We start from the raw sequence: 14,880 nt of genomic DNA on the forward strand, positions 1-14,880 counted from the left end.
GGCTGTCATCACCCAGTCACGCCGCTGTGACTTTTGACGGAGGTACGCTAACACTTCCCACTCACTAACATTCACTGTGCTAAGCTAACTAGCCGGTCTGCGCTAACCCTTTTAAATCAACACCAAACCTCCACACAATGATTACCTGAGTACACACAGCAAAAAATGTTATTAGTAATATCCACTTTATTTGCCATTTCCAAATAACTCACAAAAATCGAATTGAAATGTAAGCGTCACCTCTTGCATTCACAAACAGATAGGCTACATTAGTGGTTATGTTAAAAATAAGTAAACATGAAGGAAACGTTTCATTGATGGCATACATACAACCATCCAACCAGACAAAGATATCCATTTTTTTTTTTATTTTATTCCAGGGGTGTTTATTGAAAAAAAAAAAAAAGAGAGAGAAAAAAGCAGAAGACATTATTTGAATACCCAAGAAGAGAGTTTTGCTTAAAAAGCTTTCAGACAAACACCCGCTTTAGTATCACCTATTAAATTCCGCTGGAGATATTTGAGCCAACATGTCTATTAATTATCCACAAAAAGGCGGCGGCGGCGGCGGCGGGGCAGGGCAGGGGGGTTAAAAAGAGACGATGGATGTTTGCTTTTTGGGAAAACAAAAAAGTCGTGAACTCAGACAAGTGCTGAGCTAACGTCGGATGAAGCAAGCACTGCGGGAGTCCCTTTCAGTTTAGTAGCTTCAGCAAGACACGTTATTTTCGCAACATTTTCGGGAGTGGGGGGTGGAGTGTAGCCCTTAAAAACAATAACAAAGCAGACTCTGGTTTTGCCTCCCGACCTGTCGCATACGTCGGCCCACTGCCCGACTTCACACTCCAACTGTGTGCTTTTCAATAAATAAGAAACACCACAAGCACCCTCTCACATCTCTGCCTTGAGCTCACACGGGACAGCGCCATAAACAAGCCCACCAACAAAGCCTGTCTTAGTGTTTCTTTCTTTCTTTCTTTTTTTTAAATTAAATACAATAATTGAGGGAATTAATGAGTTGAGTGTTTTCACATTCTCTAAATTACTTTCTTTTTTTTTTTCTAATTGTGGTGAGACCCCAAACCACAGACTGTCTGAACTGTTTCCATGTTTCTATTTGCTAATATGGCAAACATATATATATATGTATATATATATTTTTGCATAGACTCCAGTGTGGGCCATCCTGTTGGGGTGTGGAGACGCAGGGCGAGCTTTTGCTGTCGGCAATACACAAAGACATTTACAAAAATATGCAGCTGGATCAGAGAGGGATGTGACCACAACCTTCGAACGGCTGTTAGGGTTATTTAAAAAACAAACAAACAAAGACTTTAAAAAGTGATTAAAATACGTTTCGTGCTTGTCTGAGAGTGGGTTTTGGTTTGCCAATTTGATTTTATTTTTATATCTTCACTTACCTGTTAAATTATTCAACTACATGAGCAAGTGCAAGTACTTTATTTAGATGTTGCCCAGGTATTATACACAGAATAGCCTTACAAAAAAATGTAACAAAAGGTAAACTAAGTAGACTGTAAATGCCCCCTACACTACGCACATCACTGGCAGCGCATGATTACAGGCAAACAGGATGGACAGAGGGGATAATTCACATTCAGCATGGACAGGTAGGCAACAGTGTGCGCTCTACATGAAAGCCCTCTTCCGTTTCTCTCGCAGGCAATTCAGAATTAAATCCTTTTTTTTTTTTTAATAAACCACCTCCTTTAGCACTACTAGACTCACAAAGATGTTTTTTTCTTTCTCGCACAAACACCACCAGGGTTGCGTGAAGTAAACTTACATGAAGCACTGCACAGGGCTCGTTTTGATGCAAGTTGTGATTCACTTCAATGAATAAGTGGGCACTTGTTTGCACTAGCTAGCATTTTTCTTTGGTGACTGAGAGCAACTTTTTTTTCTTTTCTCTTTATTTTATTGGACAGGTATCGCCACACTTCTACCCAGCCTGCGTTCCGTCTCTGCCACAGGCCTCGTTTCCACGTTTGAACACGTGGCGTCGGTAATTTACAATAACACACAGTTTGACCTCTGAGAAGACGTTCATGCCAGCTGATTAGACCTCTTGAGAGGCTGTTGGGTCTGATATTTGACACCTCGACATGGAATGGAGCCCTCCAGAGGCGGGGATAGACTTGGAGCTCACTTATAGCCTGTTAGCTTGTTTTCGCTAGCATCCCCTCCATGCGAAAACCACATCAGGTACCAGGAGGAGCTTCTCAAAAAACATTGGAGGTCATTTGAGTTTTCCATAGGAAATGAATGGACTTCCAGCGTAGTGTGTGGAGTTACAGACTCCAGATGTGCGTGTGTGGAAACGAGGCTTCAAACTGCATCCACCCATCGATGTTTTCCAATTTTAGTCCGATTAAGAAACACATGCAGGTAAATGAAAAGAGAGGGACACACATAACCATAACTAAAAGTACGAACAAAGTGAAGTAAAATTGGCAAAAGTAATCCTTACATATCTGGAAGCAATATATTTTATCAAGTGTTACACACGTTGTAAGTATGTAGTGTTATTGGAATCACATTATTTCAGAGCACCAGGGATTCCTTTGTCGCAAAAAACAAAAAAGGCAATGAAAGTCATTAGCCGAGTGAGGTAAAACTTTTGAAATGTTAGAATTGGAAGAAGAAAAAAAAAAAAGCACAAAAAAAAAAAAAGCAGAAGGTTCAAGTGTTGTAAGATCCCTCACAGCTTTAAGGGTAATGATCGATGATGTTTGTGCATTTGAGAAGACTCAACAAAGTGACTGGAAGGGGAAAATTAGTGCGCTAATAGAGGAAAGGGGGGGGGGGGAGATAAATTCACAGATAAAAATAGGTGTTCATAACTATGCCACGCAGTAAAACTGAGGTGCGGAAAGAACAAATTTAGGCTCTGGCCAACAGAACTGTCTCTCAATTAAAATGCTTCCTGGATTCACCGGTGCAGTGTGCATTTTCATGGTGGCACTTGATGAATCCCGGCTGGAGTCTGTTCAGCCCAGAGAGTGGACTTGCATCAATTCCGGTATTGAGTTTCAGTTTGATCTTCCCCATTTCAACATTGCATCCGACACCTTCATATTTATCTCGTCTTTTGGACTTGCACTGAATATATCAAACACATTGAACTTTACAATAACAAGTTTTGTAACATTTCAGGGCTTCGGCTCTTTTTAAGCGTAGGCCTAAATTAAAACACAGCCCATGTTTTTACACTCTGTCACGTCGTCAGAGTAAGAGAGTACATAAATTATTTTGGAGTGTCAGCACATAAAAAGTTAGAGCTATAAATGGTGTATGGAGTGCCACCTTACTACTCTCTGACACGCTAGTCAGACGTCCTGGAGACCAGGAACAGAAAGTCATGGTCAGGTATGGGCACAAAGTAAATGCAAAATTCTGAGAAATGTATATGTACACAAGCAGCTACCCTGCTGTCTTTGACCACTATAAAATACAACACCGCTCTCTAATTCTCTTGGCCAAACTTTTGCTTTTCTTCTTCCCGTTCTTCTCTTTGCTATCCTCCATTTTCCTTGCCCGGATCTCTCTCATCAGGTCAAAGAACACCTGGGAAATGAAACACAAAAATCGGCTCACATTATCAAAGACAAGTCTTTTTTTCCCCTTCCCATCAAAACAGGAAGTGGCGCGCAGACTGACAGCAGCATAGGAACCATATGGGGAGAATTCAGTTGTTGACATTGTTTTGCCACACTCAGAATTCACTTTGTGGTTGAGGCGTTCACTAAATTATTGCCTCAAGTCAGAAGTCTGGCCCGAATGAGCACCTAACTCAAGTAGTGACTTGTTTCTCCCGAAATAAAGGGGGTGGTGGTGGTGGGGGGGGGGACGAGTCCTTAGATACGGGAGTACCTTCAGTTTCCTTGTCTCAATGACAATGGGTCTTTGATTAATCCAGAAATTAGGTTGATCATTAACACGAGTTTTATCCACTTGAAAGTTTTGTTCTATGGTATAAAAATACATCAGCGACCATTTTGAAGTGTCTAAAAAAACCTGCATGTACTAACAAGTAGCAAAGTGAGACTGCCGAGGGCGTCGCCAACGATAAGCGTCATCACGCTGAGCACAGTAGAGCAAAGCTTCAGGTGTGAAGATTATCTTGCTGAACAAAAGGTTTAAGATTCACCAAATGTGTTGCCATGGAGATTATGTTCTTGGCTTTTGGGCGATGGCGCCCATGGTGATGCCAACTTCCAGGCTGGATAACAAAAATACGTCATCCTTCCAGGGCTCTACGCCCTTGAGAACCATGATTCAGTGGTGGCCCCTGTGATTGGAACAGCTCAAAATAGCCCTGTGATAGAAAACCACCGTCAGCTTCGAGCGTCAGACTAACCTTGTCAACATTGGCACGGGTTTTGGCAGAAGTCTCCACGTAGCAAACCCCCCACTGCTCAGCGCGGGCCTTCGCCTCGTCCGCGCTAACCTGCCGTCGGTCGTCCAGGTCTGATTTGTTGCCGACCAACAGGAAGGGCACGTTCTCATCCTCCTTCACTCGCAGGATCTGCTCTCTGCAGAAGAGGAAGTGTCACGTAGCTATGAATTATGTAAATAAACAGCTTGGCTAAAGTAAACTTCATGTTATATCCATTACTGTAAATCAGGTCCGAAAGGTTCAGCTGCGATGGAGTTCTAAATGCATGGCTGCAGTGATAAAGCAGTGGAGGAACAGCTAATGGTCGCTGTCTTGCAAATGCAAAGGATGATGTATGTTACTCAACCTGAAGTCTACTGTTGCTGCAAATGATTCCAGCTCTGTGATAGAAAACACACAGAGGAAACCCTCGCCGCTGCGGAAGTAGTTATCCCGTATGGCTGCGTAGTCCTCTTGTCCAGCTGTGTCAAGGATGTCGATCTGGACCTCCTCTCCATCCAGCACCACTTTCTTCCTGTAGCTGTCTGCTTTGGTGGGCTCGTAGTCTTCAACAAACTATGAGAAAAACACACCAAACGCCAAGGTTCAGCAAAAGCAGAGAACTTCATGACCCACTCATGAGACTCCTGAGCACGCGCTCACCTCATCATACATAAACTGGAGCGTGAGGGCTGATTTGCCCACTCCTCCGCTGCCCACCATAATCACTTTGTGAAGGGCTAGAGAATTCTGCCCTTTGGGTTTAGCAGCTGCCATGGCTCTGTGCACCAAGAGATCCAAATGTGAACGGAGAGAAGTCCAAGGTAGAGGGAAGGATCGGGAAATAAATCACACCGACGACGCCAGCAGCGACAAAGGATTAAATGATAAATCCTGGGGGAAAGAAGAAAGAAAACAAGAAATAATCATAAGGTGTTTGATGATCTTTTCTCGCTCAAAATTCAATTTCTGCATGCAAATAAAGGCCTTACTACAGTCAACACAACTACAATAAAGACAATGAGGATTAAAGAACGTTCCGACAACGCCTAGGATGGCTCTCAAAGGAAGGTAAACAAAGCAAAGCAAATAGTGACCACTGCGTTTCACCGGCTTTGTTATATTCACTCCTCCCTACAGCTGTTTGGCTGTCTCCACAAAGGTACACAAACACGCCGAGCCAGGTCGACCCTGTGAAAGCCATTTAGCAAAGGAATGAGAGACCTCTGGGTAACATCTGGCCATACTTTCCAAACTTTGACAGGGCTGGATAAAATCTGACACATGCAAAAGCTATTTAGCGGCCAATTCCTCATCTTGGACTATTCAAGACGACCATGGAAATAACATGATGTTCAGAAGTGTACGCCAGAGCCTCATCCTATCACGAGCTCACGCGGGCCTCTGGGGATCAGGGATAAAGATGGGAAATGCAGCCAACAGGTAATTATACAAATTACCGACGGAAGCGAGGGCAAGCAGTGCAAGTCATGTCTTCTCCATCTTTTACGCTGGCTGAAATGCACATTCAGCCGCCCTCCTGGGAGCCCAGGGCGATTAATTAACTTAATTAATCACCAGTAAATTAACATATGATGCACATAACATCACGCGACTGACCCTTGATGTTTTCTGCAGTGGTATTGATTCACTGCTGAACTTTTGATGACACAAATCCTATCTTTCAACCTCATGGACCCAGCTAATCTCGATAACAGCAGCGATAAGCTCTGACCTTATGAATAAAGAGGTTTTTGATTAGTGACTCCATATACAGAGTTAGAAAAGAAATAAAAAAAACCTGGGTAGAAACCACCAACTCTAGAAAGTATACATGCAAATCAATAGGCTCAAGCTGAGAGCGTCAACTTCTATTGAGTATTTAAGTGCCTTTCCGCTCACTTTTGGTTTTAAAGCCGACAAACAACAGAATATTTAGCTTCATTGTAAAGAACCAACTTTTTCCACACTTGGCACCTCACTGTTTAGAGCAGAAAAAGCTCTAAATTCCATCCAAAGCTCTCCCCTGCAAGACAGCAAAGAGCAAAAAGTAAGCAGAACTGGAGAGTAGAGACAACCTAGTTAGATCTGTAGATATATTAAGTCGACAAATAAAAACTAATATACAAAATACTGGCATCCAACCATCACACATTTGACCCACATCCTGACTAAGAAGTTCTCCTCACGCAGAGTTTACAGGAAATATTGTTCCAACCTGTCCTCCTCAGTAATATTAGCCAAGTTAAAAAGGCCACTGACATGGCCATTTATAACAAGGGTGTGCCAGATAGAACGTTACTAATAAATCACCTCCCCTAAAAAAAAATAAATTACGTGCTCAAAATTAATCTCAAAACATAAAAAGGCGTGTACCGTTAAAACAATATGAGTTAAAAGCCTTGGAACTGGCGTGAACCCACCAAGCTAATTAGCTGATCATTAAATTGGCAACAAATTCTCAAAAAGCGTCGACACAGCACAGGATGAACGCAGTGAGTCTGATACATTAGCCGAGCGAGGGAACGCTTGGACTAAGGAGTCGATACGACGCCAGAAAACGAAATACTGAGGTAATCGTGCACAATAATCATGTCAACTTATTAGCAAGTTAGCCGGTGACATGTCAACGGCAGGTAACTGGCTAGCTGTGACAACAGTGGGCTAACAATTTCGCTCCCCTCTCTCTAGCCGGTTGGCTAACAATTAACAACCCTACGTCGAGATACAGGCAGCAACTCAGCCAGCTGACCGGTTACCAATCGTTAAAATCGGATACACAGCAACAGATGTTCGGTCGATGCTTCCAAACCCAGTAGCTTCCTCCTTGCTAGGCAGCTAGGGTGGCCACACAGGCTAGCAAACGATGACAAGCAGCTAATCACAACTAAATGATTCAACGTAAAAAAAAAGATAATAACAATGAAGAAAAAAAGATACCACTCCTAACTCCTGTCAGCAACCGAGCTACCGAAAGCATCCGTGTGACTAACATCACCTACCGGTAAATGAAGCAGCATTCACCTCGATACAGCGCTTCACGAAGGCTTGAATTGTGGTGGCAAACTGGTAAGACAAGCTAGCTGCTTGTTAGCTCATGGCTAGCGCCCTGGCTAGCTGCGGGACTCGGCTGGGAGTTGTTAGCAGCAGACTGGCTGAGGGGCTGGGCTCTGGTCTGACAACGCCCGCCCGCTCCGGAGAGCAAGACAACATTCGGGTTCAACTTTATTTTTTTTTTTTTTAAATTTTATCTTTTATTCGCAGGAATACAAAATTTCTGTAAGAAAAGAAAATAGGAACGTGTAGAGAATTTTAATATTTGAGAACAACTTGCTTCGTTGTCAAAATACGAACCAGAATGTGAGCAGGAGCCATAATTGGTTGATTTAATTGGCTAATCCACATAAAACCTGGCACGTTTGGCTAGTCAGCAGCACCGGTTTAAACCGACCTCAACAAGGATGGTCATGGTGGTTTATTGTCTCTGTTTAAGATAAACTGCCTGCCAACATTGACTATGTACGAATTGAAGTAAAACTCTTTTTTTTTAACCAACTGAATTAAAAGACTTGAGGCTGAACAAAACCAAAAGGTGTGGCTGCTGATTAATCTCTCTTTTTTTTTTTGGTCATTTCTGTCCCTTCAGTGTAGTGATGAAGTCCCTCATCTCTGACCTGCGCTTGAAATTTGCAAAGAAGTCCTGGAATGAGACTTTCCTGCTTGTCAGAAGATGCATGGTAAGAATAAAACCACCAGTTCCCGTTTCAAACCTCACGGCCCCGATGATGCAGGAGGAGGCATAAAAAATAACCAAAGGTTACCTGAAAGCAGGGGAGTTCGACTTTTGCAGATATTCGGCCATTGTTGTTGTTGTTATCTGTTTAAAAACGCTTTTATATGATGTTCACCCACTACTGACCGCTGCAACTTTGAAAATGGCACTTTTTCTTTTATTAAAACCATTTACAAAAGCCTTAAGTCGCATACTTGTACTTTGTCTCCCCCTCGTCTGCTGGGCACAGAGACTTGGACTGACACAGATTCCGTCTTGCATCTGCTGACATGGATGACTTGCATCTATCATCGCCCAGCTTGCCCGTATATGAGGGGAAGCCGGCGGTTTCTCTGTGATAAAATGCTAATCAGGGGCTGTGTGGCGATTGCACTAAAAATGAGATCATCCATCCTAAAACATTCACGTCATTGTTGTTTGGCCTGCAGTCTTTAGACATCGCGGCTTTACTTGGATTCACTTCAAAGCAAAGTTGCTCGACACGAAGCTGAATTCTTCATGTTTGGCGGGACGTTTGCTGTTCGTTGCCGTCGTTTTGTTTTCTTTTGCATTATTTCCACCGGTCTTCTACGGGAGTGGCCTCTCCTCCTCAAGTGCTGTTTTTCTCTAGATTTGTTCTGGGTGGAGCAGCGGGACGGACAATGCTTTTGGATTCGTGTGAAGTTGAGTTTGGCGGCGGTCGGCCTCCAGAGTCTGGTCAAGAAACTTGATGACTTGATATGAGGTGATGTGTGGTCCAGAGGGATGAGGCAGCTGGCTAAATCTGCTAGCAGCTATGCTCTAAAGGAATTTCATACAGAAGGGTCAGGCCTCTCAAGAATTACGTCATTGGGGTCGGCGCCGACTCGCGGCGCACAGCACACTCGTGCAGGTGTTGCTCCCGTCTCCAAACGCGCCCGCCTATGAGAGCGAAGCATCCAGAAGTCATATTTCCCTGTACCATGGTGCGACACGTTTGTGTTCTGAATGCCTGGATGGGGGGGGGACCAAAGACCACTAACACAAGGATGACATTGTCACACAACTGGCCTGTTGTTTCATTCTCCCCTCCTGCTTTTTCACAACAGGACAAATCCAGAGACGAAACCAGAGCCTGTGAGCCGCTGGTTCGATCCCTGGAGAGGCTCCAGGAGGTGTTTAATGGTAAACAGAAATGTTGTGAAATTATGTGATTGTTTTACATATTCAGCTGTTTTATTTGACACTTGCCCGTAGATAAGTTGGTCCTTCCACGTTTCAGGGCCCTCTATGAGTGTCGTGACCTCTCGTTTGGAAACGATTGCCAAACATCAAGGGTAAAGACGCACTTGACGATGATGAGGTTTTTTTTCTAATTTTTTTTTTGGGGGGGGGGGGGACCCCATCTTTTGCTGTGTCTTACTCAGTCATTTCCATGTTCCATCTTAGGATGGGCTTCCACGTTACAGAGGGGACGTGCTACCTGACAGCTGACCTGTTCTACCTGGAGGTGCTGTTGCAGCCATGTGGCGGGGTGGAGGAGGTCAAGGTGGCCCCCCACGGGGGATCCCCTGTTGTAAGTGGGCTCCAGCAAGCCAATCATAACACTCAACTTTTTTGTTTCTTTTGAAATATGTACTCTGATTAAAACAAGTTGTCTTGCAGTCCAGTAAGTCCCTTCTTCAGCTGTTGAGGTAAGAGTGGACAACCTGACAGTTGACTTATTTTCCAGAATATGTCTCCGACGCAAACGCTGTTTGTTTGGCTGTCCTCACAGGTCAAAACATTTTGCTGAGTTCTCCATGAAACTGGAGGGCCTCCTCACCCAGTACAACATGCCTGGGAACAGGTGCTTCCTAGCCATTTATTAGCCTGAACAGTTTTGGGTCCCTAGCAGTTACTTATCCGTCTGTATTTTGTTGTTTTGTGTTTTTTCACAGTGAAATGAAGCTAAAACTATTTGCATCTCTGCAGTACCTCAGAAAAGACTTGCAGGAAATGTCACATTTGCCGAGGTGAGGGACATAAATGCCTTTTTAAAAAAAGGGTTGAATAAAAAGTCTAGTTGGGCTAGTAAATCTAGCAACTCACTTGCCCAGCTGGGTAGGTGCTACGATTCTTTTCTGGCCGCAGAGTGAGCGATCTTTGAGAGTTGCACTCAAAAAGAAAAAAAAAAGTGTCTGTGTGTGTGTGTCAAGGGGCAAATAAAAGCTTGACCTCTGGTAAGAAGATTTCTGACCCACTTGCCCAGTTGTAAAAAAGTTTCAACAATGGACTTCATTCATTAAATGTTACGCACAAATTAGTTCTTAGGCCTAAAGGGGACTTTTTGTTGCCCTCAGTTTAGTCTCAGAGACAGGAAATAAAACCAGGCCATTTGTAACGTCCTCGCTTTGTGTCTGTGAGACTGAATTTCGGGCACATAAGAAGAAAGAAGAACAAACGCGTATCATTTGGCTTTCAGGGTGCCAGAGGACGGCGACCCGCTAGTAGACCTGATCAACAATGGCCTGATAGGCTGTTTAATTGCAGGGAAAGAAGGTACATAATCACCTAAACTTATACAGATTTTTTTTTACCTTTTTTTTTTTTTTTAAATTTGTTCAGAATTTTTAATAGTCAATGTTTTTCTCTAGATTTCCCCATGACTCTCCAGTTCTTTATGGCCCCGACTGATGGACAGAACACTTCAGTTTCCTGTAAGATGCTAAATCTCGTTGAGACACATTCGCAGACGTGGTTCGACGTCTCCTGAATGTGGTATTTGACTGTGGCTCTGCATGGTAGACCCAGTCTTCATGTTGGCACACTCTTTTTTTTAATTAAACTAACAGATCTGGAACCAGTGGTACAGGCAGCCCAGCTGGCGGTGGGCCTCAGCGATGCCACTCACAAGCTTCAGATGGCATCTGTGGTCCCACTGCCCCTCCAGCTGGATCCTCAGGGGTACCGGGACATTTCACACATCCCGCAGCGCACCTGAACTTCTGTGCCAGCCACTTCTTCACTAATGGAACTGCGCCCTGTTGTAGTTATCCTGTGTTCACACCGCCGGGTGAGGCGCCGCACGAACTGCTACCCGCCTGCTTTCTGCTCAAACTGCAGCCAGCAGTACCGATGATGATGGCTTTTGTCAGCAAGATCAGGCAAAGTACAGGTCTGTCAAGACTTCTGCTCTGTAAAAGCACCATTTTTTTTCTTTTAGCACGTTCCTCAGGGTCGGAAGTTTCCAAGCACCCGTCTCTCGTTTTCTAGATGTGACTGTACCAGATGTTGACCTGCAGTGGGCGCCGTTTCCCAAGCTTCTGATGAGACGCTCACCAGGCATGAACTACCAGGAGACGGATGAGCAGGATACTATATTTACTGTGGTATTTTAGTGTGTGTGTGTGTGTGTGTTTGTTTTGCCTTACCGATTTAACAAGTTTGTGTCAAGCTGACTGATGCAAAAGGCATTAATGCTTCTCTTCCCAGGCTCTCCCTGGTGATGTGATGCACAGTTATATTTTCCCTGAAGCATCGTGGGAGACGCCGTCCCATAGAGGGACGATGATGGACAGCATCCCCTTTACCCACCCTGTCCATGTCCCCACCTTAGTGGAGCTGCTGCGCCACCAGTGTGCCATTAACACCTTGCTGAGGAGCTGTGTGTGTGGCAGTCCAGGTAGGAGGGTTTCTCACCACGTTGAATCAGGGACGAAAATGTCAAACAGCCATCGATTGAATCGATTTGCTCTCGTCAGGTTCCGCTTGTGACCTGCAATTTGAAGTCCGTCTGGAGTCCGACACCAGCTTTTCCGTGACCTTCCTCCGCCCCAACGTGGACTCCCTCGCCGTTTGTAAGCATTTGACGCAATCACCTTTTTACTTGTTGGTGTCGGCAGGCTGAGAGCCTCAACATCTGAAACACGTGAACTTTCAAGAAGGGCCACAGTTTACAGAAGCAGGGCTGTTGTGGTGGTTTTTTTTTTTTATTTCTGAGCCACACGAGATTTAAGAAAAAAGTGAGGCTTCATGCGTGTGCAAGTGTTTTTTTGCCTTTCAAATACTCATAAGTATTCCCAACTACAACAAAACTGTCCCAAAAAGGCTCTGAGCACATTGAAACGGTGTGTTGGTTCAACCAGCTGGTTGCACTTCATGCACCCATGTTAAACCAGAAGGGTTATATTTAGTTTGTTTTTAGCTCAAATCCAAGTGTTTGTGGATTACTGAGCAAAGCTGGATAAGGAAGATGTGGATTACACTGGATGATGCATCTGAGAGTTTGTAAACGGACGTTTTTTTTTGGACAGTTTTGTTTGTAGTTGGTGGCTGTGGAGGGCCGCCTTTAGCTTGGAGCTAAATATAGGCGTCTGGCTTTGCTGCGTTCTGGAGTCACAAAGCGATGAAGAAAACATATTTGATAGCTCACGGCACCTACTTGTAAGTACCCTGCATACACTTCTTTTTTCGGGCGACGCATCACCTTTAAGATTTAGCCAGTGATAAATATGATCTACGTAATCTGACTTATTGGTGCTTTTTCTTTGTTCACAGTGCTGGTGAACATCTCCAACTCTCATCAGATTACCTGCAATTTGTTTGGACCGGAAACGGGAGATCCCTCTGTTGATGAATATGTGTCCGATGTCCTGAGGAGGTACGATTTATAGACGTGTCTGCCAGAGGTGGGGGACAGCTTTAAGACTGTATCACAAGATTTCATAGTATTTTCACTCAGCAATGTGAAGGCCACCCGCTTCAGTAACGTGACCCCCTCCCCTCCTGTGTTTGGTTTTGACTCAGGTGCATGTCCATTCCTCTGACCCTGTGTGCGCTATTCACCAAGCTACAGCCGGTCACCTCTGCCCCACTTTCTCCTGGCCCCTCGGCCTCCACAGAGACCGAAAATGACCACTCACGTCCCTCGAGCGCCGCTGCGTCAGACACCAGTATCGCCTTGACCACGTCCTCTCAGGGCGCAGTTGTGCCAGCGGCCAGCTTAGCTGTCTCTGCGCCGGCATGCTACACCACCTCTCTAGTCAAATCTGAGCTTCTTCCTGAAATAAATGCGAGTCCTGGTGTCAACCCTTACCCCTCCGCTCCCGTGGGTGTGTTTTCACGCTGGATGACCAGCAATGGCACTCCGCCAGAGCTGATGTAGGCTGATCGTATGGGACATTTTCGATTGTGTTCATGTTTAGAATGAATAAATATTTGGACAAAGCAGCTTTCCTTTCTGTACAATAAAGCTAGAGTTTAATGAGATTGTTAATTTGCCCAATGCACACTAAGTCACGTCCATCTCCTGCACAACGCTGAAGTCGTCTTTGCCATGCATTCCAGTGTGGCAAAGACTGCTGGCTGTAAAGGTTTGAGGTTTTGCATTTGACCTCGCAGACGGCCAAGTGCCATGTGAGCCAAACACAAAATGCATTATACATTTTAGAAGGCTTGCAAGCGTTAAAACACAGCTAATCTAGAAAGGAAATACTTCCTTTGGATGCATAAAAACATCGAGGATTACACCCAGACGCTGTGCTTTTTGCACACTTAGTCCTTTTTTTCCCTTTCAGAGAGAATGTTTTGTACAGTAAATGGCAAGTGTTACCTCTGTGGGATGGAAACATTCTCTCTGGAATCTCTTGATTACTGCTGAGCACCCTGTACACAATAGTGCTTTAACTTGTGCAAAAAAAAAAGAAGTGAGAAGTGAACTGTGTAATGTTGGCTTTTTATTTGCGGAAAGCGAAGCTGCGTCCTCTTCTGAACGGTAGATTTGAGCTGAAACCAATAACTCAAGTGGCTTATTAAGGAATTTAGGGCTGTGTTGTGCTCAGTGCGGATTCAGAAAGCCAACTGTCAACACCAGGCAACTGTTTTTGTTGAGACTTCAGATATCCAATGACCTGTACGGCTGCTATTCATAGAAACATTCCAAAATGTGCGGTTAAACCATTCTCCACTTTCAACGGGCCTTTATTTATATAGAGGAGATTAAGTGTCAGGCCTTGTGATTGGCGGAGGCACAGCTGTGATTAATAATAATGAAAAATGACAGAATCTTGTTTTCACTGCTTCTACCCTGTCTTCTATGGAGCCTCAGAGAGAAAAATAAATATAATTTGTGGCCACAAGATATATCAGGTTCCCTCAATTTCTTTATTTTGAGTAGACGAGACCTAACTTGTTCCCTCAATTTAGATATTTTTGCGGCTTAAAGATAGAACTCCATAAACTACAATTCAAAGTGCGGGAGCAAGTTGTTTTTACTACCTTGTGGCCTCAAAATAACTAAATTGAGGGTACAAGTTCATTGAGCTGAAGCAATACATGTCTGTCACGTGGCCATGAGATTATTAAATTGAGGGAACCAGTTGCAGATTGTGGCTTTGAAAGAGCTAAACCGTGTTTGCAGGTTCCATCTTTTGTCCCGAGGGAAGCTGCATCTCCTCCATGGCCGTGCGGAACTTAAAGTGAGGGAACCTCTGATATCTCGTGGCCTCAAAGTAGCTATATTGAGGGAACAAGTTGTGTCTTATCACCTGAAATGATTTATTTCTCAGTCTGGCAGCTCCGGGGCTCCGTAGTCCTCTTGCATGTCCACGGACGGACTCTGGCTTCGCCTGAGCTCATTTGCACTCAAGACGCCGTCATGCAACAATGTCTTGTTGTGTTGTCAGGTCATTGTTGCTGAGGCACAGCCTTTTTTTTTTTTTTTTTTTAATCTTTTTTTAAACCTCCACAT

The 14,880-nt window shown here is 44.2% G+C and overlaps 2 protein-coding genes across 11 annotated transcripts; one reads left to right on the forward strand and one right to left on the reverse strand.

Annotated features, from left to right (window-relative positions):
- Nucleotides 1–187: 187 nt before the first annotated feature.
- On the reverse strand, nucleotides 188–7,572 carry ralaa (RAS like proto-oncogene Aa). Of its 5 annotated transcripts, none has more exons than XM_086192286.1 (5): nucleotides 7,402–7,572; nucleotides 5,063–5,293; nucleotides 4,767–4,975; nucleotides 4,382–4,556; nucleotides 188–3,588 (listed from the first exon to the last, which is right to left on the reverse strand). In XM_086192286.1, exons 2-5 carry the CDS (start codon nucleotides 5,174–5,176, stop codon nucleotides 3,466–3,468), a joined length of 621 nt encoding a protein of 206 aa, XP_086048412.1. In that variant the 5' UTR covers nucleotides 5,177–5,293; nucleotides 7,402–7,572; the 3' UTR covers nucleotides 188–3,465. The 5 variants fall into 5 exon arrangements, with proteins under 5 accessions (XP_086048412.1, XP_086048413.1, XP_086048416.1 ...); XM_086192287.1 differs by lacking the exon at nucleotides 7,402–7,572 and adding an exon at nucleotides 7,152–7,320; XM_086192290.1 differs by lacking the exon at nucleotides 7,402–7,572 and adding an exon at nucleotides 7,159–7,177.
- Nucleotides 6,765–14,256, forward strand: med1l (mediator complex subunit 1-like). Of its 6 annotated transcripts, none has more exons than XM_086192283.1 (17): nucleotides 6,765–6,972; nucleotides 8,046–8,136; nucleotides 9,260–9,335; nucleotides 9,433–9,487; nucleotides 9,600–9,726; nucleotides 9,816–9,844; nucleotides 9,928–9,999; nucleotides 10,091–10,165; nucleotides 10,615–10,691; nucleotides 10,787–10,849; nucleotides 10,985–11,096; nucleotides 11,183–11,307; nucleotides 11,406–11,521; nucleotides 11,625–11,814; nucleotides 11,894–11,989; nucleotides 12,690–12,792; nucleotides 12,939–14,255. In XM_086192283.1, exons 2-17 carry the CDS (start codon nucleotides 8,053–8,055, stop codon nucleotides 13,294–13,296), a joined length of 1,758 nt encoding a protein of 585 aa, XP_086048409.1. In that variant the 5' UTR covers nucleotides 6,765–6,972; nucleotides 8,046–8,052; the 3' UTR covers nucleotides 13,297–14,255. The 6 variants fall into 6 exon arrangements, with proteins under 6 accessions (XP_086048409.1, XP_086048406.1, XP_086048411.1 ...); XM_086192280.1 differs by lacking the exon at nucleotides 6,765–6,972 and adding an exon at nucleotides 7,052–7,403 and having other exon boundaries at nucleotides 12,939–14,256; XM_086192285.1 differs by lacking the exon at nucleotides 6,765–6,972 and adding an exon at nucleotides 7,426–7,468 and having other exon boundaries at nucleotides 12,939–14,256.
- The last annotated feature ends 624 nt before the right edge of the window (nucleotides 14,257–14,880 follow it).

The sequence above is a fragment of the Aulostomus chinensis genome, chromosome 21 (genome assembly GCF_037954235.1).
Source record: "Aulostomus chinensis isolate RoL2024-O1b breed Wild chromosome 21, RoL_Achi_v1.0, whole genome shotgun sequence".
NCBI classification, from domain to species: domain Eukaryota; kingdom Metazoa; phylum Chordata; class Actinopteri; order Syngnathiformes; family Aulostomidae; genus Aulostomus; species Aulostomus chinensis.